The sequence below is a fragment of the Desmodus rotundus genome, chromosome 9 (assembly GCF_022682495.2).
Source record: "Desmodus rotundus isolate HL8 chromosome 9, HLdesRot8A.1, whole genome shotgun sequence".
Classification (NCBI taxonomy): Eukaryota; Metazoa; Chordata; class Mammalia; order Chiroptera; family Phyllostomidae; genus Desmodus; species Desmodus rotundus.
Genome location: NC_071395.1, coordinates 72,907,968 through 72,931,927, shown reverse-complemented (window position 1 = coordinate 72,931,927; position 23,960 = coordinate 72,907,968). Strand labels below are relative to the sequence as shown.

Below are 23,960 nucleotides of genomic sequence, written 5' to 3'. Positions count from 1 at the left end.
CAATGATGAAGAGAACTGCTATAAGTGGACACTGCTGTCATTTTGTGAGGTTAGTATTACCCTGATTACCAAAACCAACACAGGCATCACAAGCAAAACAAAAACAAAAACAAAAATCTACAGACCACTATTCTTTATGCATATAATGCAAAAATACTCAACAAAATACTAGCAATCCAAATTCAGCATTCAGAATTATATACCATGAGCAATTTAAAGTGTCAATATTGACAATATGATAGAATTTACATCCTTTACATAGTTTTAAATTAGAAATAAACATATATTTAAAGTAGGATGATCACTAGTCTAGAGCTGTGGTTCTCAAACTGCGGTCCTTGAACTGGCAGTACTGCAATCACCTATGAGCGAAATAGAAATGCAAATTCTCAGGCCCCACCACAACATACCATGTTCTAACAAGTTCTTCAGGTGATTTTTTAAAAATTTTATTTATTTTTAGAGAGAGGGGAAGGGAGGGAGAAAGAGAGGGAAAGAAATATGTGCAAGAGAAACATCAATCAGTCGCCTCTCACACACCCCCAACTGGAGACCTGGCCCACAACCCAAGCATGCACCCCCACCGGGAATCAAATCTGCAACCGTCCAATTCACAGGCCAGTGCTCAATCCACTAAGCCACACCAGCCAAGGCTCCAGGTGATTTTTTCCATGTTAATGTTTGAAAGCCACTGGTCCAGAGGGCTATGAACACCATATCCATATTTTCCTAGTTCAGTACCCAAAATGTAAGCCCTTTCCCTTATTCTTCAGATTAGGTCACCCATGATATGCTCTCATGTATCTGCGTTTTTTTAAAACAACTCACAATTATTTAATAGCTATTTTCTTCACAAGAGTTCAAATTCTTTGAGTTAAAGAAACACATGACTCTTGCTCTTTCTATATACCCAGCACCTGAACACAATATCTGCCTCACAGTAGGTATTAAACAAATATTTATTAATAAATAACTGAACATTTGTTGGATAAATTCCATGAACTATCAGTTTTAACATAACATGGCTGAAGCTATTATTAGAATGCTAACAGTCCTGATTTGCCTGGGGTTACCTAAGAGAACTGAAAGTCCTGTGCTCCAGAACTATATAGCCCACTACTATATTAAATATCATCCATCATTAAGGTTAAAAGAGAAGGAAAAATCTGAATAATATATTTTTAAGTTTGTTTTCAGTTCCATTCTTAACCCTTACCTCTAAATAGGCTTTTATTATACAATGTGAGTATAAATAAAATCAAGGTTTATTCAATGACAACACTGTACTACAAAGAAACCTGACATTTTTTAAGCCAGTTTCAGTATGGGGTTTAAGGGAAGACATACACTTACCCTCTTTAGCCAAATATAACTCTTTAAATTTTGCTCTCTTTTGATTAAATTCTTGCTCAAGCTGCTGCTGCGCACGTAAAAATTCTGCATTAATTTTTTCCAATTCTGCTACCCGTTGCTGAAGAGAAACTGGAAAAAAAGGATACTAGTTAACATGCAGTAACTTTCATTTTTAAGTTATTACAAGAGTAAATTAGTATTCCTGCTGCACAATTCTATAATGAAACAAGCAGTTAAGCTTCTTCCAAAGATCTAATATATTCTAGGAAGTCATAAAAAAAAAAAAAGACACTTCTATTACACTTAATACACACACACCATGAATGAATCATATAAAGTGAAACAGCCTATATACAGAGAATCACATATCACAAATTTCTTAAAACAGAGCTTTAAAGTCCCATTATATGTTTGACAGAATTGTCAGTCCACTTCTGGAATTGTTAAATTATTTGAGCTATTTCTCCCACAAATGAACCCACTGCCAATCTTGCTAGCTCCTGTTTCTCTCAAGTGTTGTTACAAGCAAAATCTAACAGGTTCCCTGATTAGGATAGCCATACCAGCCTGAACCACTCTTCTAATTTCAAGATGATTCATTACCATTATGCTGAAATCATAGCAAAAAAACTCTTTCATATAGAAAGGATACAGAACCGTATATTTTTTATGAACTCTCAATTACCAGGAGATCATCGGTTTTTTAGATTAATGTTGATTTGGTGTGCCAGGGATTGGGACACATTTTTTTACTTTAGCGGCTCTACAATTTGGCCACAGCTGATTAAATGCCTATCCAGACCAAACCCAGAGACTCTTCTGGTTCAAGCAAGGGATGGGAAATCCAAAAGTCCAACCCTTGACCTCCTTGTTTGCCCAGGCAGCAACCCAGCCACAAAGCTATGACCCTAAACCCTCTAGGGGACACCTATCAGTACTAATGCCATTCCATAATTACCTGGGCCAGCTGAGGTCCCACCCAGTTCCCTAACACAAAGCAACCCTAGATAATGATGATTTGTCTATAATTTTAACCATAATCTGCGATTATCTCTGCAGGTCCTCCCTGCACTTAACCCCTTACTCAATTTAATTGAGAGCTAATTTTATAGTACATAGAAAAAAAGACTGGAAAATGCACCAATGATTTACCTATTAGTATTAGAAGTATGACTCGTTAATTTCTTCCAATGTGCTTTTCAAAATTCTCTACAACTCCTTTGATAATAAACAATGATCTAAAACCAATATGTTTATTCCCATTACATCTTCAGAGTAGCCTCACTACAAATCTAACAGTACTGATGCAATTCATGGCAGAATAGAGAAAATGATTGCGGCTTTGAGTTCCATGTCATTAAAGATAAAGAGTCTTTTTGTGGAGCAAATACTAGGGTCTTTAAGTCAAAGCAAAGAATGGCATCTGGTCATTTGAACAAAAGAAGAATGGAAAATCCACTGGAATGGGGAAATGTTCAGTTTTCTCATATTTGCCATTGGAAATCACGAAGGAAACTTGTTCTCTGTGCTATTCATTTCTCTTGTATTTTTACTGCCCAAATCCAATTGTTAAACAAGTTTTCCACTTAACACTTTAAAAACTAAAATTCAGCCTTTAAAATTGCAGACATGATTAAGTGTGTTTTCACTATTCCCAACCCTGTCCTGGCTCTGACTCGGTTCAGATGAAGTCCACACCCACAGGTCTGGCTGCTGCTTTCCAGGTTTCAGGATAGTTTTCAATTCCAGGAATCATGGTCCCTTTGAGGATATAGCAAGTAACTCCCTTATTCCCATCTTTTTTTAATTAAAAAAATTTTAATTTACTTCAAGTACTTCTAACAATTCTACAATACAGAAAAAGGCCAAAACAACTGCTTTTTATAAGAATGCCTCTACTGCTATATCTGGAAAAATCAATTCACCTTGCATAAGACAGCAGGAAAGTTTACAAACAGGCACATCCTAGTGCATTAGCAACCAACTACAAATCAAGCTGAAAATAGCTCTCATCACACAACATGCTGTATTATTTTTCTAACATGTAACTAGTAAGTATTTCATAATAATTAGCTAAGAGTTGATTAAAAATTACTTAGCCTGGCATACAGAAAAAAAAAACTGTTAACCTATAACTACTAAATTAGTGATATTTATTTAGTAAATAAAGGAAAAAAGCAGAGTGGTCAAGTGACTGTATATAGCTACAAAAGACCAGAAGTCACTTCCAATCTCATGATTCTGACTCAGTTCCACTTACACTGCCAGTTCATACTCTTCCCTATTACTATGTATCTTCAAAGCATCATGGACAAATTAATTAATGTTAATGTTAACCTTCAACAATATTAAGCTTTCTGTAACTTAGCAGCTGAGAGCTATCAGTACACCAGCCTTCATTAAGCATTCCATACATCCTTTATATTGTTACCTTTACCTGAGTAATAAGAAAAAAAGGGGAAACTACCTCATGCAATGGCTACTTTTAATGCTTTTCCAAAAGGAAAAATGAATAATAAAATGGCAGTAAATATGTACCTATCAATTAATTTTAAATTAAAATTAACGTAAAAAAATAGACACACAAGCAGAACAGAAATGCAGAGAACATTTTGACAGTTGCCAGGTAAGGGAGGTTCAGGGGATAAGAGAAAAAGGTGAAGGGATTAAGAAGTACAAATTGGTAGCTACAGAATAGTCATGGGGATGTAAAATATAGCATAAGGAATATACAATAATATTGTAATAACTATGTATGGTGTCAGATGGGTATGAGATTTATCAAGTTGACCACTTAGTAGTCATACAGCATCTAATCACTGGGTTGTACCCCTGAAACTAATATAATATTGTATGTCAACTGTAACTAAAAAATAAAAATCATTTAAATTTTTTAAATGTCTAAATTAAATAAAACAGAAAGAAGAGAAAAAGAACACAGAACAATACGGTAAATAAGTGAAAGAAAGACTAATTCTCAGCTATATCTCCTTCCCTAATTTTGATATGAATGGGAGAATATATAGTAAAAATATTTTTAAGCCCCAAGCTGTGTGCTATTACTACATTCTTCTAACACTGTACTAAATTTGATGAGACAAAAACAACAGGAGAAGGGGAAAAAGGAAGTTTAGGTCAAATATTACTACAACAAGAATCTTTTTATTTAAAGATGTTTAATATCCAAAAACACCTATTTCAAGCAGAGAGAGAGAGAGGATACTCCAGTGGAACAAAAGAATCTGAACAGCTCCTAAAACTGGAAAGTCTTAACTTGTGTATCATTTGGCTTTAAAATGACACATTTAGGTATGGAATAATATCAAGCCAGAAAAATTATATTAATTTAAAAGAACAAGATACAAAATTATATGCAATACAACATGAACTATGAAAACACACACACACACACACACACACACACACACAGAAAAAGCCTGGAAAGAAGATGCGAAATTATACTAAGGGGCTGCCTCTCTGAATCAAAGGGTAGTTAAAAGAATAAATTACACTGATTGGATTTAAAGGTAATGAAGTACTTCCCTTTTTTAGTTAAAATGATTATAATTGTACCTTATCACTCTATGTCAATTGTTCTATTCGGTGGTCTTAAAATATTTTAAAATACTAATCATTTATTTATTTATTTATTTTTAGAGAAAGGGAAGAAGAAAGAGGGAGAGAAACATCAGTGTGTGGTTGCCTCTCATGCACCCTCTACTGGGGACATGGCCTGCAACCCAGGCATGTGCCCTGACTGGGAATCGAACCAGCAACCCTTTGGTTCGCAGGCCAGAGCGCTCAATCCATTGAGCCACACCAACCAGGGCAAAATACTAATCATTTTTAAAATTACACTTATTACACAGTATCTGAGGCAGAAGCCTGCCATTCTTCCAAAATTGTGTAGCTTTTATATCTTAAGTTGTTTTGGTTTGTAAACTAACCCTACAGAAATAAGATAATTAAAAACTAACAAGGGGAATGATAGAAGAACTCAAGTGTCAAAGACTTTAGCCTTAATTGATAGGTTTAAGTGACTAATGCATGTAGGAAGCCATTATTCCAAAATTGTGTAGTATTTGAATAAAGACTCCTTTCCTTTATCACCAAACCCTGCCTCCAAAATTCTGCCTAGGTAGCAGAACCCCACTTGCTATTCAGTAACAGGTGTGGCTGATAGGAATTACTAATCTAGAGAATATTAGTCACAGACAAACAGCAATCCACCTGCAGGTAATTTTGGATTAACATTACCAATCACTTTACAGTCATAGAACAAACACATAGCATTTCAAAATCACTTTTTCCATAACACAAAAATAATCAAATTCTTTAGTACAACAGGAAGTTGTCATTTCACTTTATATAATCCCCAAGATATCTGCCTTTAGCAACTTTAAGTAAAAAACTGCACCCTTTCACCTTGTCCATTTACTGAGATATACCAATTCTAAAACAGAATAACATTTAGTTAAAAAGTTTGCACAAAACTTCTTAGCCTTCCTTTTGTGAATCAAAATAAAGTCTTATTTTGACTTACTTTTTTGCAACTCTCAAAAATAATTAGCTGTCATAATACTTCAGATAAAAGATGGCCCTTTTAACATGATGGATTTCAAATAAGAAACTTGATTATTTCTTATGTTAAGATTAGGTGTTTATGTTAACTACCTGAAGATATTATTATGAATCCAGGAAAAATATTAAGTGAAAGAACAAACTGGTACCAAATATTAATTCAGGAGAAAAATGAGATAATGAAAAACTATTTAAGAAGGGATTCTCCAAAAGGGTAAAGGTAGAATTAAGGAGAAGAAACAATGGAAAAGCCTGATTTGGGGGAGGAGGTAGCAGAGGTGGGAAGGGTGGAGGTGAGGAGAATCAAAGTACACAGGAATGTTTTCTCATTTTCAACCTTCCTAACGACATTTATCACCAAAATTAATAACCTCCCGGCATTTGCAGTGTGCAGTTTTCTGAGTCTAACATTACTGCAGTAGAACAATCATAGGATAGTAGTGTTGCAAGAATTTTAGATTCTAATCCAGTGTATTCCAAACTGAGTCTCTCAATTCATTACTGAGTTGTTAAATCAATTTAGTGATTAGCAATATGTCCTTTAAAAATAATGAAATAAAAAATAACAGCAACACCTTTAATATGGGTATATGTTATTTCATGAAATTTGTATTTCAGATATAGGTATCCCCCACTTTTTGAAAGTTCATCTTATGTTGCTCTTCTTTTATAAAAGGCCCACATTAGCACTACCTATTTTCACTAACTGAAAGAGAATTTCTGTTTTTAGGAAAAAAGGCAAAAGGCAAAAAATAGCGTTCAGTGTTTGTTTTGCAGGGAGCCATTATAAGGCAATGTGAGTGGCACTGCCTTTACTATATGCTAGTGTTATTTTAGGTTTTATATGTTATTTGGTATGATATAGTATGTTATTTGGGGGGTCTGGGAACACTCAAAAAAATTTCTATATAAACTACTGGTAACTGCTTCTTCACTTTATGCCATTTCAGCTTACAAAAGGTTTGACAGGAACACTCTACTTTCACATATCAGGGAAACCTGCACTCACACATTTATAATGGGTTGCAGTGAAGAATGTGTTTCTTACTGTGAAGAGAGGTCTAAATAGTTTGAAAAACACCAATTACTAACTCATGCAGGAATCCATTCCTACAATATCATGGGAAGGTGATCATATAGCTTCCACACATAAATAACTTAGTTCACTGCCTCATGGGGCAGCCAATTCCACTCCAGAGATTTTAGATTACTCCTCCCACACTCCCTCAGCCATTTCCTTGGATAACTGGTCATCTATTAGAAATATCTACTTTTAGTAACACAACCCTAAATTGGCTTCCTTAGAAATCTTAGTTCTGGATGGAGAACCAGGATGGCAGTGTAGGTAGACACACTGCGCCTCCTTGCAAAACCAGAACTGACAGAAAATCGAACGGCAGGGAAGTCCGACACCAAGGAAATAAAAAATAAACATTCATCCAGACCGGTAGGAGGCGAAGAGACTGGCACCGGGGCAGAGAGGACTCGCGTGGCCATGGCGGGACCAAGACTGGCAGAGTGTGGGACGAACGGGGCAGGCAGTCCAACCACTGGCAGACCCCGCGGCCCCACATACGCGCACAGATAAACCAGACAAACGGCAGGAATCAAAGCAGACCATGCAACCCAGGGCTCCAGCGCAGGGAAATAAAGCCTCAAACCTCTGACTGAAAACGCCTGTGGGGGTTGGGGCGGCAGCAGGGGAGACTCCCAGCCTCGCGGGAGAGGTCGTTGGAGAGACCCACAGGGGCCTAGAGTGTGCACAAGCCCACCCACTCTGGAACCGGCACCAGAGGGGCCCAGTTTGGTTGTGGGTAGCGGAGTGAAGGTTTGGAGTCCGGTGGACAGTGGAGCAGGCGCCATTGCTCCCTCTCGGCCCCTCCCCCACGTACAGCGTCACAGCACAGCCACCAGCATTACCCCGCCCCGGTGAACACCTAAGGCTCCGCCCCTTAAAGTAACAGACGCGCCCAGACAAACAAACAAAAAATGGCCCAAATGACAGAACACTTCAAAGCTCCAGAAAAAATACAAGTAAGCGACGAAGAGATAGTCAACCTATCGGATGCACAGTTCAAAACACTGGTTATCAAGACGCTCACAGAATTGGTTGAATCTGTTCAAAAACCAGATGAAAAAATGAAGCCTATGCTAAGAGAAACAAAGGAAAATGTACAGGGAACCAATAGTGATGCGAAGGAAACTGGGACTCAAATCAATGGTGTGGACCAGAAGGAAGAAGGAAACATCCAACTAAACATCAAGAAAAGAATGAAGAAACAAGAAAGCGGAAAAAATGAGGAGAGGCTTAGGAACCTCCAGGACATCTTGAAACGTTCCAACATCCGAATTATAGGGGTGCCAGAAGGAGAAGAGGAAAAGCAAAAAATTGAAAACTTATTTGAACAAATAATGAAAGAGAACTTCCCTCATCTGGCAAAGGAAATAACTTCCAGGAAGTCCAGGAAGCTCAGAGTCCCAAAGAAGCTGGACCCAAGGAGGAACACACCAAGGCACATCATAATTACATTACCCAAGGTTAAAGAGAAGGAGAGAATATTAGAAGCAGCAAGAGAAAAGGAGGCAGTTACCTACAAAGGTCAGCTGATTTCTCAAAAGAGACCTTACAGGCAAGAAGGGGCTGGAAAGAAGTATTCCAAGTCATAAAAGGCAAGAACCTACATCCAAGATTACTGTATCCAGCAAAGCTATCATTTAGAATGGAAGGGAAGATAAAGTGCTTCTCAGATAAGGTCAAGTTAAAGAAGTTCATCATCACCAAGCCCTTATTATATGAAATGTTAAAGGGACTTACCTAAGAAAAAGAAGATCAAAAATAGGAACAGTAAAAATGACAGCAAACTCACAGTTATTAACGACCACACCTAAAACAAAAACAAGAGCAAACTAGGCAAACAACTAGAACAGGAACAGAACCATAGAGATGGAGATCACATGGAGGGTTGTCAATAGGGGAGTGGGAGGGGGAGGGGGGGGGAAGGTACAGAGAATAAGTAGCATAGATGATAGGTGGAAAATAGACAGGGGGAGGGTAAGAATAGTGTAGGAAATGTAGAAGCCAAAGAGCTTATAAGTATGACCCATGGACATGAACTATAGGGGGGGAATGTGGGAAGGAGGGGGTGGGCAGGATGGAGTGGAGTGGGGGGGGGGAATGGGACAACTGTAATAGCATAATCAATAAATATATTTAAAAAAAATCTTAGTTCTGCTCTACAGAATTCAAGAGGAAAATTTCTAATATCTGACATCCCATACTGTCCTCTTCTTTCTTCTCCAGATGAAATCCCTCCTAATCTTTCAATAATTTCTAAATTCACTTCAGTTGCTCTCAGCATTCTACAGGTAGTCAAAATCCACATAAAATAGGACATTCTGATCCTAACACAATGCTAGCATAGAATCTAGAAGAAACATCGTATCTGGGCGGCTATTACTTGATAACATACTATAAATATGCCGTAGCTTATTTGGTCACAACCCCATATTGTTAGCCCATAATATTAACATAATCTAACACTATCCTTAATTCTTGTACTATAATTAAGCCAAGGCTCCCTGCAACCTATACCTCGTACAGTTTTAGTAAAAATGCAGAGTTTTGTTTTGTTTAGACAAAGTTTTAAATTAGAGCTAATGACAGAGTACATTGGTATTATCACCTGGGACCTCAGTGGAGGTTGACACTGATATATGAGATTACTCTGTTAGTTACAAATTCATTCCAACTATGTTCAATATCAAATTACATTTCTTCATTTTATCCATGATTTCATACCAGTGTAGTCAAATGCCTTATTAAAATTCAAAGATAAGCCATCCACAATTTTGGAGTCAGAAACTTGTGCTTCAACCCAACACAATCTTTTGTTATATGAACTAGGGCAAATAGTTGAAACCTTTCTACGTTTTCTATATTAAAATAAAGATAATACCGCCCTGGCTGGTGTGGCTCAGTGGATTTGAGTGCCAGCCTGCAAACCAAAAGCTCGCCAGTTCCATTCCCAGTCAGGGCACATGCCTGGGTTGTAGGCCAGGCCTCCAGTTGCGGGTGTGTGAGAGGCAACCGATTGATGTTTCTCTCCCTGTCTTTCTCCCTCCCTTCCCCTCTCTAAAAATAAATAAATAAAATCTTTAAAATAAAATAAAGATACCACTTTGCAGAGTATCACATACTATGAAAATTAGAGATAGCATCATATAAAAGTAACTTCCATATAATACGCTCTCAAATGGTATGTACTATCAACTACTTCAGAATTTAAAGTTTCAGGTACATAATCCTGCTAAAAGATGGAGATGTTCATGTGGCTCAACTTGTTCCAGAGATTCTTCTTAGTGATAACTACAAAATCACTTTATTTCCTAAAATGCTCATAAACCACTTGCTTAATAATTACTTTTTAAAAGTTCCAGAAAGTGTATTCAAGCAAAGTTATCAATTAAGACAAGCAAGTAAACAAAATTTTGAGGAAAAAAGTCAAAAATACAGAAGTAACTGTGAACAAGGAATGGAAAGTTCAGTGAATGTTCAGTAGATAAACAATACAGTATAAACTATATTCCATGCTCTATTCCTATATTCCTATAAAGTTATAAAGCTATATTCCACCATTGTTTCCATGTGGAATATATATTGAAAATGTGAACCATGAAAAAAGTCTCAAATAAATACCAAACAAGGATAACTTCAGAAATAAGTGAACTATATACAGTTTTTCTGATTACATTTAGTGCAATTATCATAACTGTCAAAAGCTGGTGTCCAACAGCTAATATAAGTCTGCATGGATAAAAATGGACTGTTACCATTCGATTTGTACAAACTGGTGTTACTCTACTTCCCAAGTATTTCAAACACCATATAATGAAGATAAAAAAGTATGACTACCACTGGACTGATTAGCAGATGCATTTTTTAACTATGTATTAATATTTCAGTTCCCCCCTTACAAGACAAAAAAGGCTATTCAAAACTTAAATAACAAGCTTACTTAAGGCAACCACCAAAATAATTCAGTTTTCTTTACTGACATTCATAAGTAGAACTTACGTGTTGCCATTTCAGGACCTGGCTTGGGACTTTAAGAATCACTATTGGTGAAGTTAAATTTTATCCTTATTTTGTGCTTGGATTTAGTAACTGTTGGTAAGGCTGCCGGTAGGAATGCAAAATAGTACAACCACTTTGGAAAACAGTTTGGCTATTTCCTGTAAATGCACTAACTGTGAGATCCAGCAATCCTACAAATGAAAACATAGTTTCACACAAAGACTTGTACACAAATGCTCACAGCAGCTTTACTTAGCCAAATACTGGAAATAACCAAAATGCCCATTGTAAATGAGCATATTATGGTATTATGGTATATCCACACAATGGAACACGGTTTGATAACAAAAAGAAACAAGCTATTAATATACACAACATGGGTAAATATCAAAAGCATATGTTAAGTTAAGGAAACCAGACAAAAAAAAACACGATTCCACTTACATGAAATTCTAGAGAAGGTAAACCTAGTGTCAGAAAGTAGACCAACACTTGCCTAGGAGTAGGGAGAGGAGTTTAACCACAAAGGGGCATAAAGAACTTTTGGGGGTAAAATGTCTATAACACAATAATAGTAATGCTTACAGAACTGTGTATGTTTATAAAAACTCATGGATATATATGCTTCAAATTAGTAAATTTTAGTGTAAATTTTTTTTAATTAGCTTGAGTTATGAGATTAGGATTACAAGAATAAATTTGTAATTGCCAAGAGCAGAAGTTATTTTCTCATCAGGCCAATTTTACTGTCCTCATAGCACTTGCCACTATCAAAATTATTTCTCTGAATATATGAATAAATATCGTTTTTTACTGGAGTACACACCCAATGAAAACAGAGACTTTATGTATCCTGCTCAATGCTACATTTCCAACAACTAGAACTGTAGTTGGCACACAGGTGTTCAATAAACATTTACTAAATAAACAAGTAAATAAAAAACAGCTGGAATAACCAAAACCCATTGATGAAAAGGGATATAAGTCATGATTTTAAAGGACAGCAAGGATTTGAAGTAAAGGAGATAAGAGTATTTTATTAAAAACAATCAAAGGGGAAGGGAGAAAGGAAATCTAGGAGCCCAACAAGTGAGCATCTCTGACTTGGGGTAAACTGAAATTTCCTCCATGTAGCACAGTTGTCCCCTTGAGTTTCCTTTTGAGTTTTGCTTTCCAATATGGTAGCCACTAACCACACGAAGCTACTGAGCACCAGAAGTGCGGCTGTCTGAACTGAGATATGCTGTTAAGTATGAAATATATATTGAATTTTGAAGATTCTACTACAAAAAAATCTAAAACATCTCAATAATTTTTATAGTGATCACATGTAGAAATAATAACACTGGAATACAGTGGGGTAAATAAAATAATTATTAAAATTAATGTCCACAGGAAGATATATACAAATATTCATATTAACATTATTCATAATAGCCAAAAAAAGGAAGCCACCCATCAATTGATGAATGGACAAAGTGTGGTGGTATATTCATACAACAAAATATTATTTATCCATAAATAGGAATTAACTACTGATACATACTACAAATGGATGGACTTTGAAAACATTATGCTAAGCGAAAGAAGCTAGACACTAAAGGCTGCACATTTCATGACTCCACTTATATGTAATGTCCAGAATAGAAAGATCCATAAAGACTAAGAGCAGGAATAGTGGTTGCCAGTGGTTGGGGGAGGAACAGAATGGGGAGTGACTGATAGTGGTATGGGATTATTTGGGGGGTGATAAAAATGTTCTGGAATTAGTGGTGATGGATGTACAGCTCTGTGGATATTCTAAAAACCATGAATAATAAATAAACTTTAAAAGGGTTAATTTGCCCTGGCTGGGTAGCTCAGTTGGTTGGAGTATTGTCCAGATACACCAAGGTTCCGGGTTCAATCCTCGGTCAAGGCACATACAAGAAGCAACCAAAGAATGCATAAATAAGTGGAACAACAAATTGATGTTTCTCTATGGTAAATAAATTAAATCTCAATAAAAACTGTTATTTTAAAAAATTAACTTTACCTGTTTTTCTATTTGGAGGTTTTTGTTTTGTTTTGGTTTGTACTTTTTTTAATGTGGCTTCTAGAAAATTTTAAATTGTATTATTTGGCTTACATTGCAGTTCTGTTGGACAGCAGTGTTCTGGAGGGCTTATTGAAACCCTAGATATTTTGAGCCCTCATTTTTTTGAGCCCTCTACTTCTCTTACCCTCCCTATTTTTCCCAAGTTCCTAGCCTGCTTCAAATATCACACCTACATTACAGCCAACTTAGACCCTAAGGTCAGCCACCTTAAAACCTAGATTTTCTCCCCCCACTCCTCCCTTATGCTTTTACAGTAGACTAGTGCTACCCTAATGTAGTATGAAAACTGTTTGTTACTGGTCTAATGAGATAAGGTGTTTGTGCCAAAATGTAAAATGAACTAAGACACTAAGTACATTGCTCAGTTCAGATGACATTTTTTAATAAAGGAAGCAGTACAGAAATTTGTATCCTTGTCCAAGTTCTTTATCTCCTGCCAGACAACTGTCAAATCCTTGACTGCCCATCATCTTTTTTTGTCCTTTATTTTTAAAAATTGTTTATTGTTGTTCAATTACAGCTGTCCCTGTTTTTCCCCCATTATTCTCCCTGCCCTGCCCACCCCCTCCACATTCAATCACTCATCATCTTACGAACATTTAAACATTTTTTCAACATTTAAAAATATTTCCATTTTTATGAGTTGCAGCTTTAAAAAACATAAATCAGATTCCCAATACCTCTTGAAATGAAAATGCCGGAGTGTCACCTAAGCTCCTCCAATCAAACATAGGCAAATGCAACTTCAATTCAGAATTGAGCAGTATAAAGAAACAAAGCTGAGCCCTGGCTGGTGTGGCTCAGTGGATTGAGCACCTGCCTGTAAACCAAAGGGTCACCAGTTGGATTTCCAGTCAGGGCACATGCCTGGGTTGCCAGCCCGGTCCCTAGTAGGGGACACACGAGAGGCAACCACACATTGATGTTTCTCTCCCTCTTTCTCCTTCCCTTTCCCTCTCTCTAAACATAAATATAATCTTAAAAAAAAAGAAAAGAAAAGAAACAAAGTTGAATTCTCCCTGCTTTCAGTAGCTTCCCAGTGGTTACAGGTCCAGTTCCTGAAGTAGAAATGGCAACAACACAAGCAGCAATAGCAACTGTATTAATAAAGTGGAGCTCCATATACTCATCCGCATCAGAGAAAACAGTTTCCTATCAGGCCACTTCTGTGGCAGCTTTTGATGTTCTTTAAAATTTAACAGAGGAAAGCAGTGATTCTCAAAGTGTGGTTCTGAGACCACAGAATCACCCTCACCTGGGAATTTTAGAAGTTCAAAGTCTCAGACGTTCTTGAATATCTGGGTATAGGGCCCAGAACTGTTTTAACAAGCCCTTTAGATGCATGCTAAAGTTTGAGAAGGGCCTAGAATCCATTTGTCCTTGCCCTCCCAATGACTCTGTAAACTACCTCGTATCCAAAAAATTCCTTTTATGCTTAAACCAGACAGAACAAATTGTTTTCGTTTGCAACAAAGAACTCATACTGAAACATATTATACTGGCACTCCCAACAACATTCTCTTAAAGACTGTTCATAGGGTGCTAAACACCCTATGATTTAAAATCACCATAGGGTGATTTTTAAAAATATCCACAAGGGATTAACACTGGTTAGAAAATAGGAAACACTCTGGAAAAATGTGCTTACAACCATCCTGATTGATATTTCATTAACACTATGTCAGGCGGGAGCATATACTGACTTCCTTCCAAAGAGTACAGTAAGGAAAGTCACAATTTCTTAAAACTGTGACAATCACTACCCTCAGAAGGAATGGTAACACTGAAAAGAAAACGACACTTTATATGTGTGGTCTTCTCCCCAAAACATGCAATCCCAGTCTAATCATGAGAAAAACATCAGACAGATTCCAACTGAGAGGGACAGTCTATAAAAAACCTGACACTTGACCAGTACTTCTTAAAACCAGCAAATTCATAAAAGAGAGTCAGAGAAATTGTCACAGTCTAGAGGAGCCTAGGGAGACATGGTGACTAAATGTAATGTAGTTTCTAGATAGGATCTAAGAAAAGAAAAATCTAAGAAAATCTGAATAAACTGTGGACTTTAGTTAGGAATAATGTATCAATATTAGTTCATTGATTCTTTGCTTATTTACATATATTTGTTTTACTCTTTATTTAATTGTAGTAAAATACACATAGCATAAAATTTACCACCTTAACCATTTTTTAGGAGTACAGTTCAATAGTGTGAAGTGCATTCACATGGTTAGGCAACCAGTCTCCAGAAGTCTTTTCATCCCACCTTGGCAAATTAAAACTATATAACCATTAAACAACTCCTATTCTCTGTTGAGGTGAGACTGTTCAATGGCATGATGCTGCTGGACCCTCAAGCTGTATCTGGACCAGAACAGAGACTGCTCCCATAAATTCTCTCAGAGACTGTCTGATCCACCTCTTCCCTATGCGCCATGGCATGTAACAGGCCTTTGCCCTACCCTAGGCAAGCAGTTGAGGTGTTTTCCCCTTACCTGGGGTGGATCACTAACCAGTACCCCTATCCATCCTGCCCTGTTCTACATAATTCTTTAGCGCCTGCCGTGCACTACTTCATTAATTTTGATAAATGTACCATACTAATATATGACATTACTGACAGGAAACTGAATGTGCAATATATGAAAACTCTCTGTACTATCTTCCCAATTTTTCTGTAAGTCTAAAACATTTCTTTAAAAAGTTTATTTTTTAATAAAATACTATTTAGTTAAACTTCAAATGCTTTCCAAATCCAAATAAATGAATACCTTTTACCAAAGCTGGAACCAGAGGTCCGGCAGTGTTGACCAAGTGGAAAAGAGCATATACCCCTCCATACACCATCACCACGACATTGCCCCCTGCTCCAAAAAAGACTTCAAGCTTAAATGAAAAACTCATGCATCTGAATGCTTAGCTGAGGAGTAGACAGTCATCCCTTCCTATCAGACTTAATATTGATACTACACTATATAAGATCTGACTTTATCTCCTAATTAACTCTTAGTTTTTCGTAGTCAGATAATCAGAGAACCAAGGATACAGAAAAAGCAGAGTTTAAAGATGAGTGCAGAGAGTAAGCTGAAAAGCTCTGTAGGTGAGAAACAGACCTCACTAATACCAAGGAAGACGGGGTCACAGGAAAACAAAAATAAAACAATGCCTAGAACTGACTTGGAATTTGGTACCATTTAATAATATAAAGGCAAATAAATCTAATCTTTAAAACAAATTTCAGCAACACTGGGGAAGTCACCAGCTTACACCTCAGTCCCAAAACTAATATTTATAACAGAATGAGTCATTGATAAAAGATTCAGTGATATCTAGTATAGTCTAAGAAAGCAAGGTAAAGTGCAATTCATTTTAGAAAAATTGCTAAGAAAAACACATGCCACACTAGTACCCAGAATGTGGTCACTAAATACATTTTCTTACTAAAAGGAACCAGGGCCCTGGCTGGTGTGGCTCAGTGGATAGAGTGCTGGCCTGCAAACTGAAATGCCACTGGTTCCTAGTTGGGGCACAAGCCTGGGTTGCAGGCCAGGTCCCCAGTAGGGGATGCGTGAGAGGCAACCACACATTGAGCTTTCTCTCTGTCTCTTTCTCCCTCCCTTCCCCTCTGTCTAAAAATAAATAAAATCTTTAAAAAATATAAAATAAAATAAAAGGAACCAGGGCTCCTTGGGAAAAATGACTCATTCCAGGCCTGTGCAGGAAGTATACAAGATAAATCTGGAACACCTTTGGTATCCATTGGTGTTGTATCAAAGAATCTGGGAGTCAATTTAGAGGCTATGCTGACCAAAAAATGAGATAATTTGAACACCAGTGTGGTTCACTTCCTAATCCCCAGAACCTGTGAATATTACTTTATGTGGCAAAAGATATGATTAAATTAATGATCTTGGGAAGAGGGCTTTGTCCTGGAATATCACTGGACCCTAAAGGCAATCACATGTACCCTTACAAGAAAGAAAACAGGAGTGCCGCCACAGACATACAGAAGACCATGAAATGTGATAAGAGAGACAGCAATTGGAGTGATGTAGCCAAGGAATGCCAGTAGCCACCAGAAACTGGAAGAGGCAAGGAATGGATAAACCCCTGCAGCCTCTGGAAAGAGCACAGCCCTACTGACATCTTGATTTAAGCCCAATGATACTAACTGGATTTCTGGCCTCCTCAACTGTGATAATAAATTTCTGTTATTTTAGGACAGCCAGTTTGTGGTAATTTCTTGAAGCAGCCATAGTAAACTAATACAATCAGTAAGAATAACTACAACAAAGTAAAACACATACATACATGATTTTATCTAAACCCGTGTGTTCTTGATGGTATACCAAAAAAATAATATCTGATTGATCACCTTTAAAGGATTTTAAGCAACCAAGTCATTACTTCAAAAACTGGTCAAGGGAAAATATCACACATTTATTCTCCATTTCCTACACAAACTATACCTTAAAGGTAGCAAAATATAAGAGAATTTTTCTTTATGGAAGCATTCAAGCTAATAAATTACTATTTTACAAACCCTAATGAATGATGAGATCTAGACAATGATCATCAATGGTCCTAACATCTCAAAAAGAGACAACCAGACATTATGTGCCTGCTGATTAGGGTATACACTACCACTTTGAAATACTCTCTTAAAAAGCCAAACAAATCACAATACATAACATATAACAAACGAATAAACCTAAAAAACCCTGGATCTGATCATGACTAGATATAACTTCCAATTTAGAGGAAGTACAGAGGCAGAAGAACAAGAATAGCACCATATGGACACAATTAGGAAATTCCAGGTGTAAAGATTCTACAGGATGTACTTTTTCAATAAATAATAAAAAGGGACAGGACATAAACTCCTAAGACAACTGGGGAATTTCAACACTAACTAGATATTTGGTAATATTAAAGAATTATTAACTGTTCAAGGTGTTACAATAGTGTTGTGGTTATATTTACATATATACTGAAATGTTTCCAAATTAAATCATACAATGTCTGAGATTTGATTTCTAAAAATCCAGGAGGAAAAGTGGGGAGAGGGTTATAGATGAAGTAAGACTGGCTTATACTTCCATAATCCTGACAGACAGAGGGTGGTGGGTCTACATCCTAACCTTTTTCCTTGTTAAGTGTTTTAAAAGTTCCACATAAAGGACTCTAAGGTTAACTTTCTTTTTTAATCCTCACCCAAGGACATGCTTATTGATTAGAGAGAGAGAGGGAAAGAGGGAGAGAAACACAAATTCGAGAAAGAAACACTGATGAAGAAACACTGATCAGTTGCCTCCTGTACAGACCCCAACCAGGACCGAACCCACACCCTAGGCGTATGCCCTGACCAGGAATCAAACTTTATAGGATGACACTCCAACCAACTGAGCTGCACCGGCTAGGCACACATTGTTGTTGATGTTTTTAATCTTGCCATTTCTGTGTGTAAGGGCTTAGGTCTAAATGAGCTGAAAAAATAATGTACCCATAAAACATCATTCTTTCATCATTCCTGATAATGGGACATTAATACATAATCACAGATACAATTCACAATGGAGAACTATTAATAAAAATTTAATTATTTCTGGTCATTACCAACTCCTTTAATATAAAATTATAATTGGTTAGCATATTCTGCAGATTTTTTTTTAATCACTTACGGGGAAAATTCAAGCCTAATGCAACATTAAGATATCTCTTAGAAAAATGCTTCATTATAGGTGTTGTAAAACAAATCAAATTCCCTATATACACACCGTCCTTCATTTTAACAGAGAAAATCTAAAATGTAATCTCTTATCTCCCGACACTTGTGTTACAAAAAGGCTACAGTAATAAAGCTACAAATTTGACATTAGAAGTCATTTATCAGAAGAAAAGTTCTTCATAAATAAATTTTAAAAAACAAGGTTTATAATTTATTTATAAGGAACATCAAATGCATCATTTATGAGCTTTTCAGGAAGATCAAGGTCATCAGAATTTTGATAACTAAAATAGGTTAATTGTAGATCTTTGGAAGGGGACATCAGAAACCAAGAGGTAAAAAATTTCAAGGATAGAGCACTGATGTTAATATTAGTGGTGGGGAGTCTCAAAGCTAGGAAAATTGAAATAAAGAATAACAGGGGCTAAAAATTAAGTATTTGCCTATTTATCAGGTATTACATAGGAACAGTATAGTGCAATAGTTGAAAGCACAGGCTCTGAAATTAAATTTTTACATTCCAGGTCGTCTACTTATATAAACTGGTTCCTTCTCTGCATCTGTAAAAGTGGGGACTAGAAATACTACTACCTTCCACGACTGTAGCAAGGATTAAATAACCCACATATAGCTCTTTGTTAACTATTAGGCATTATCATCCCTAGTTATTGATGACAAATATTCTCTGAGTGATTATGTAATCTGCCTATTGTTACACAGCAAATAAATGCAAAGCTGGATTTCAAACATTGACCTACCTGGCTCCCAGGCCTAGGCAGATTTTCCTGTAAGTATTTAATACAGAATATCAATATAGGAGATTCAGGCATCAAATGAGCAGGTGTTAACACCACTTCCTAGGGGTATTCTTTTATTTAGCCACAATGTTCATTTACATGTTGAAATACATATTACACTTAATTATGAATTATTTTTCTTTATAGTAAGGGTATTATTAGTCTTACTTAAAAATATATTTTATTGAGTACTGGCTGGTGTGCTGAGTGTGTTAAGCGCCAACCTATGAACTGAAAGGTCACTGGTTCAATTCCCAGTCAGGTCACATGCCTGGGTTGCTGGCCAGGTCCCTGGTTGGGAGTGTGCAAGAGGCAACCAAATGATGTTTCTTTCACACATCAATGTCTCTGTCTCTTTTTCCCTCCCTTCCCCTCTCTCTGAAAATAAATACATAAAATCTTTCAAAAAAAGATTTTAAAATATATTTTATTAGTTATGCTATTACAGTTTCAATTTTTTTCTCCTTTGCCTTCCTCCACCCTGTACCCCCACTCCTTCCAGTAATCCCTCCACTTAGTTCATGTCCATGGGTCACGCATATACTTTGGCTACTCCATCACCTATATTATTCTTGAAATCCCCCTATTTTATACCTATCAATTTATGCTTCTTAATCCCTACAGCTTTCCCCCACTTTCCCCCTTCCTACTCCCAACTGATAACCCTCCAGATGATCTCCATATCTATGATTCTGCTCCTATTCTGTTTGTTTGCATAGTTACTTGGATTCAATTATTAATAGTTGTGAATTTATTGCCATTTTATTGTTCATAATTTTGATCATCTTCTTGTTCTTAAAGAATTCCCTTTGGCATTTCATGTAATAATGGCTTGGTAAGGATGAATTCCTTTAGTTTTACCTTGTCTGGGAAGCACTTTATCTGCTCTTCCATTCTAAATGATAGCTTTGCTGGATAGAGTAATATATGATGTAGGTCCTTGCTTTTCCTGACTTTGAATACTTGCCAGTCCCTTCTAGCCTGCAAATTTTATTTTGAGAAATCAGCTGACAGTCTTATGGGAACTCCTTTGTAGGTAACTGTTTTTTTCTTGCTTGTTTTAAAGATTCTCTTTATCTTTACCCTTTGGCATTTTAATTATGATGTGTCTTTTGTGTGGTCCTCTTTGCGTCCATCTTGTTTGGGACTCCTGTGTTTCCTAGACTTGTATGTCTATTTTCTTCGCCAGATTGGGGAAGTTCTCCTTCATTATTTGTTCAAATAAGGTTTCAATTTCTTGCTCTTCCTCTTCTCCTCCTGGTACCCCTATGTTTAAAAATACCCCAGAGGGTCCTAAGCCTATCCTCATTTGTTTGTTTTTTTAAGATTTTATTTATTTTTAGAGACGAGGGAGAAAGACAGGGAAATATCAATGTGTGGTTGCCTCTCACATGCCCCACACTGGGGAGCCGGCCCACAATCCAGGCATGTGCCCTGACTGGAAATTGAACTGGCTACCCTTTGGTTTGCAAGCCAGCGCTTAATCCACTGAGCCACACCTGCCAGAGCTATCCTCATTTTTAATTTTGTATGCCTTTTTCTTCTTGTTGTCCTAATTGAATGCTTTTTCCTTTCATGTGTCCCAAATTGTTGATCTGATTCTCAGCTTCATCCCCTCCACTGTTAGTTCCCTATAGATTTTACTTTATTTCACTTAATGCAACGTTCATTTCTGCCTCAGTCTTTTTTATGCTGTTTAAGTACCCAAAAAGTTCCTGACGCATCCTGATAACCAGTGTTTTGCACTATGCATTTGATAGGCTGCTTATCTCCGTATCATTTAGTTCTTTTTCCATAGTTTTGTTCTGTTCTTTCATTTGAGCCATATTTCTTTGTCTCATTTTGGCAGCGTCCCTGTGTTTGTTTCTGTGTATTAGGAAGAGCTCCTTGACTCCCTGTCTTAGTAGTGTGGCCTATTGTAGAAAAGGCACCTGTAAATTGTGTCGGGTGGAACCTTCGGTAATCACCAGGGCAGACATTGTGTCACCACTCTGTTGCTCTGTGTGGGGGAGGATTTGCAGAGGGGACAATGCCACTGCCTGGCCTCTGCAGTTTTGCCCAGGAGGAAGCTCTTTCCCAGCACTCGCACCTCACTTTCTCCCCATTCACTTTCTCTGCCACTAGTGCCCTTCCAGCTGTTGCCCTGGTGCTGAATCCCAGGGTGGGGTGGGCCAGAATGAGTCCTAAGTCCACTTCGTGCCCTTTAAGAGGAGTCTCTTGAGAATCCTGAAGTTTCTTCCACACACTCCAACCCCCACTGGTTTTTACTGCCAGAGTTATGGGGACTTATCTTCCTGGTGCTGGAATCCTAGGTGGGTGGTCTGGGCTGAGACTGTGATCCCTTGCTCCCAAGGTATCCCTCCCATTTTTTATCCACCACACCAGGATATGGGACCACCCATTCCCATCTACATGCCTCTCCACATCTCTCCTACCCATCTGGATGAATGTGGCTTCTTTAAATCCTTGGTTATTGGACTTCCACACAGTTCGATTTTCTTACAATTCTGAGTGATACTTGTTTTGTAGCCTAGTTGTATTTTTTGCTATAGTTGTGCATAGAGGCAAGGCATGTTCACCTATGCCTCCATCTTGACCAGTATTCTCTTGTTATGTCTTTTAAAATATATTATTTACTTATGGATGGAAACAATTCAGAAAATATTCAAACGTCATTCCATCTTGTTTATTTTGGGGTCAATTCCTTAGGATGCCCCACTAGATCACTGGTGTATTATAAAAAGATGACTCGGGAACAGCCAGATGGAGAAGACACACAGGGCAAGGCCTTGGGAAAGGGCACGGAGCACCCAGGGTCTCAGAGAACAATTCTCTGTGCACCTCCCATGTGTTCGTTTACCAACTCGGAAGACTGTTAGTCATTTTTTTTTAAGTTGTGTGTATAATTTTATCAAAATGGTAAAGGAACTTTGCAAGCATTTTGTTTTACCAGTAGTTCTCAACTGGGGATGACTTTGCTTCCCGGGGCACATTTGGCAATATCTGGGATATTTTTGGTTGTCACACCAGGGGAAAGGATAGTGGAACCTTTTTTTTTCCTTAAGATTTTATTTATTTATTTTTAGAGAGAGGGGATGGGAGCTAGAAAGAGGGAGAGAAACATCAATCAGTTGCCTCTTGCATATCTTCAGCTGGGGACCTGGCCCACAACCCAGGTATGTGCCCTGACCAGGAATCAAACTGGCAACCTTTTACTTTGCAGGATGATGCCCAAACTACTTAGCCATCCTGGTCAGGGATGATACTGGAAACTTAATGGGTAGAGGCCAGAGAGGCTGCTAAATATCCTATAATGGGCAGTGGGATGGCCCCCCCACAACCAAGAATTATCAGAGAAAATGTCAATATTGACAAAAGTGAGAGAAATAACAACTGACACCAGAGAAATACAATGGTTTGTAAGAAAATATTATGAACAACTATATTCCAACAAACTGGACAACCTGAATAAACTGGATAAATTCTTAGAAACATACAATCTTCCAAAACTAAATCAGGAAGAATCAGAGAATCTGAACAGACAGTTACACCTAGTGAAAATGAAGCAGTAATCAAAAAATTCCCAACAAACAAAATCTCTGGACAGGAAGGCTTCAGGGGTGAATTTTATCAAACATTAAGAAGAACTAACACCTCTCCTTCTCGAACTATTCCAAAAAATTCAAGAGGGAAGGCTCCCGAGCTCATTTTACGAGGCCGAAATTATTCTCATTCCAAAACCAGACAAAGGCACTACAAAAAAAAAAAAGAAAATTATAGGCCAGTATTTCTGATTAACAAAAATGTTAACATCCTCAACAAAATATTAGCAAACTGAATACAGCAATGCATCAGAAAGATCATACACCAACATCAAGTGGGATTTATTCCAGGAATGCAAGGTGGATACAACATTCACAAATCAATAAATTTCAGTGACCACATGAACCAAATGAAGGATAAAAACCACATGATCATATCAATAGATGCAGAAAAAGCATTTGATAAAATCTAGCACTCATTTATGGTAAAAACTCTCAGCAAAGTGAGAATAGAGGGAACATACCTGAACATAATAAAGTCCATGTATGACAAACTCACTGCCAGCATCATACTCAACAGGCAAATACTGTAAGTGTTTCCCTTAAGATCAGGAATAAGACAGGGATGTCCGCTTTCACCACTTCTTGAACATGATACTGGAAGTCCTGGTCACAGCAATCCGACAAGAAGAAATAAAAGGTATCCGAATTGGAAAGGAAGAAGTAAAACTGTCTTTATTTGCAAGTGACATAATATTATACATAGAAAACACCAAAGATTCCA

General features: G+C 37.2%; 1 protein-coding gene across 2 annotated transcripts in view; it reads right to left on the bottom strand.

Annotated features, from left to right (window-relative positions):
- Window positions 1-23,960, bottom strand: part of RABEP1 (rabaptin, RAB GTPase binding effector protein 1) — a 109,582-nt gene that overhangs the window by 59,085 nt on the left and 26,537 nt on the right. For both annotated transcript variants that reach the window (XM_053911199.1, XM_053911198.1), the window contains one exon: window positions 1,354-1,482. Coding sequence is in view for 1 of the 2 variants with exons in the window: in XM_053911198.1 (XP_053767173.1) it covers window positions 1,354-1,482 (129 nt within the window). In the remaining variant the exon portion in view is untranslated. The remainder of the gene's footprint in view (window positions 1-1,353; window positions 1,483-23,960) is intronic.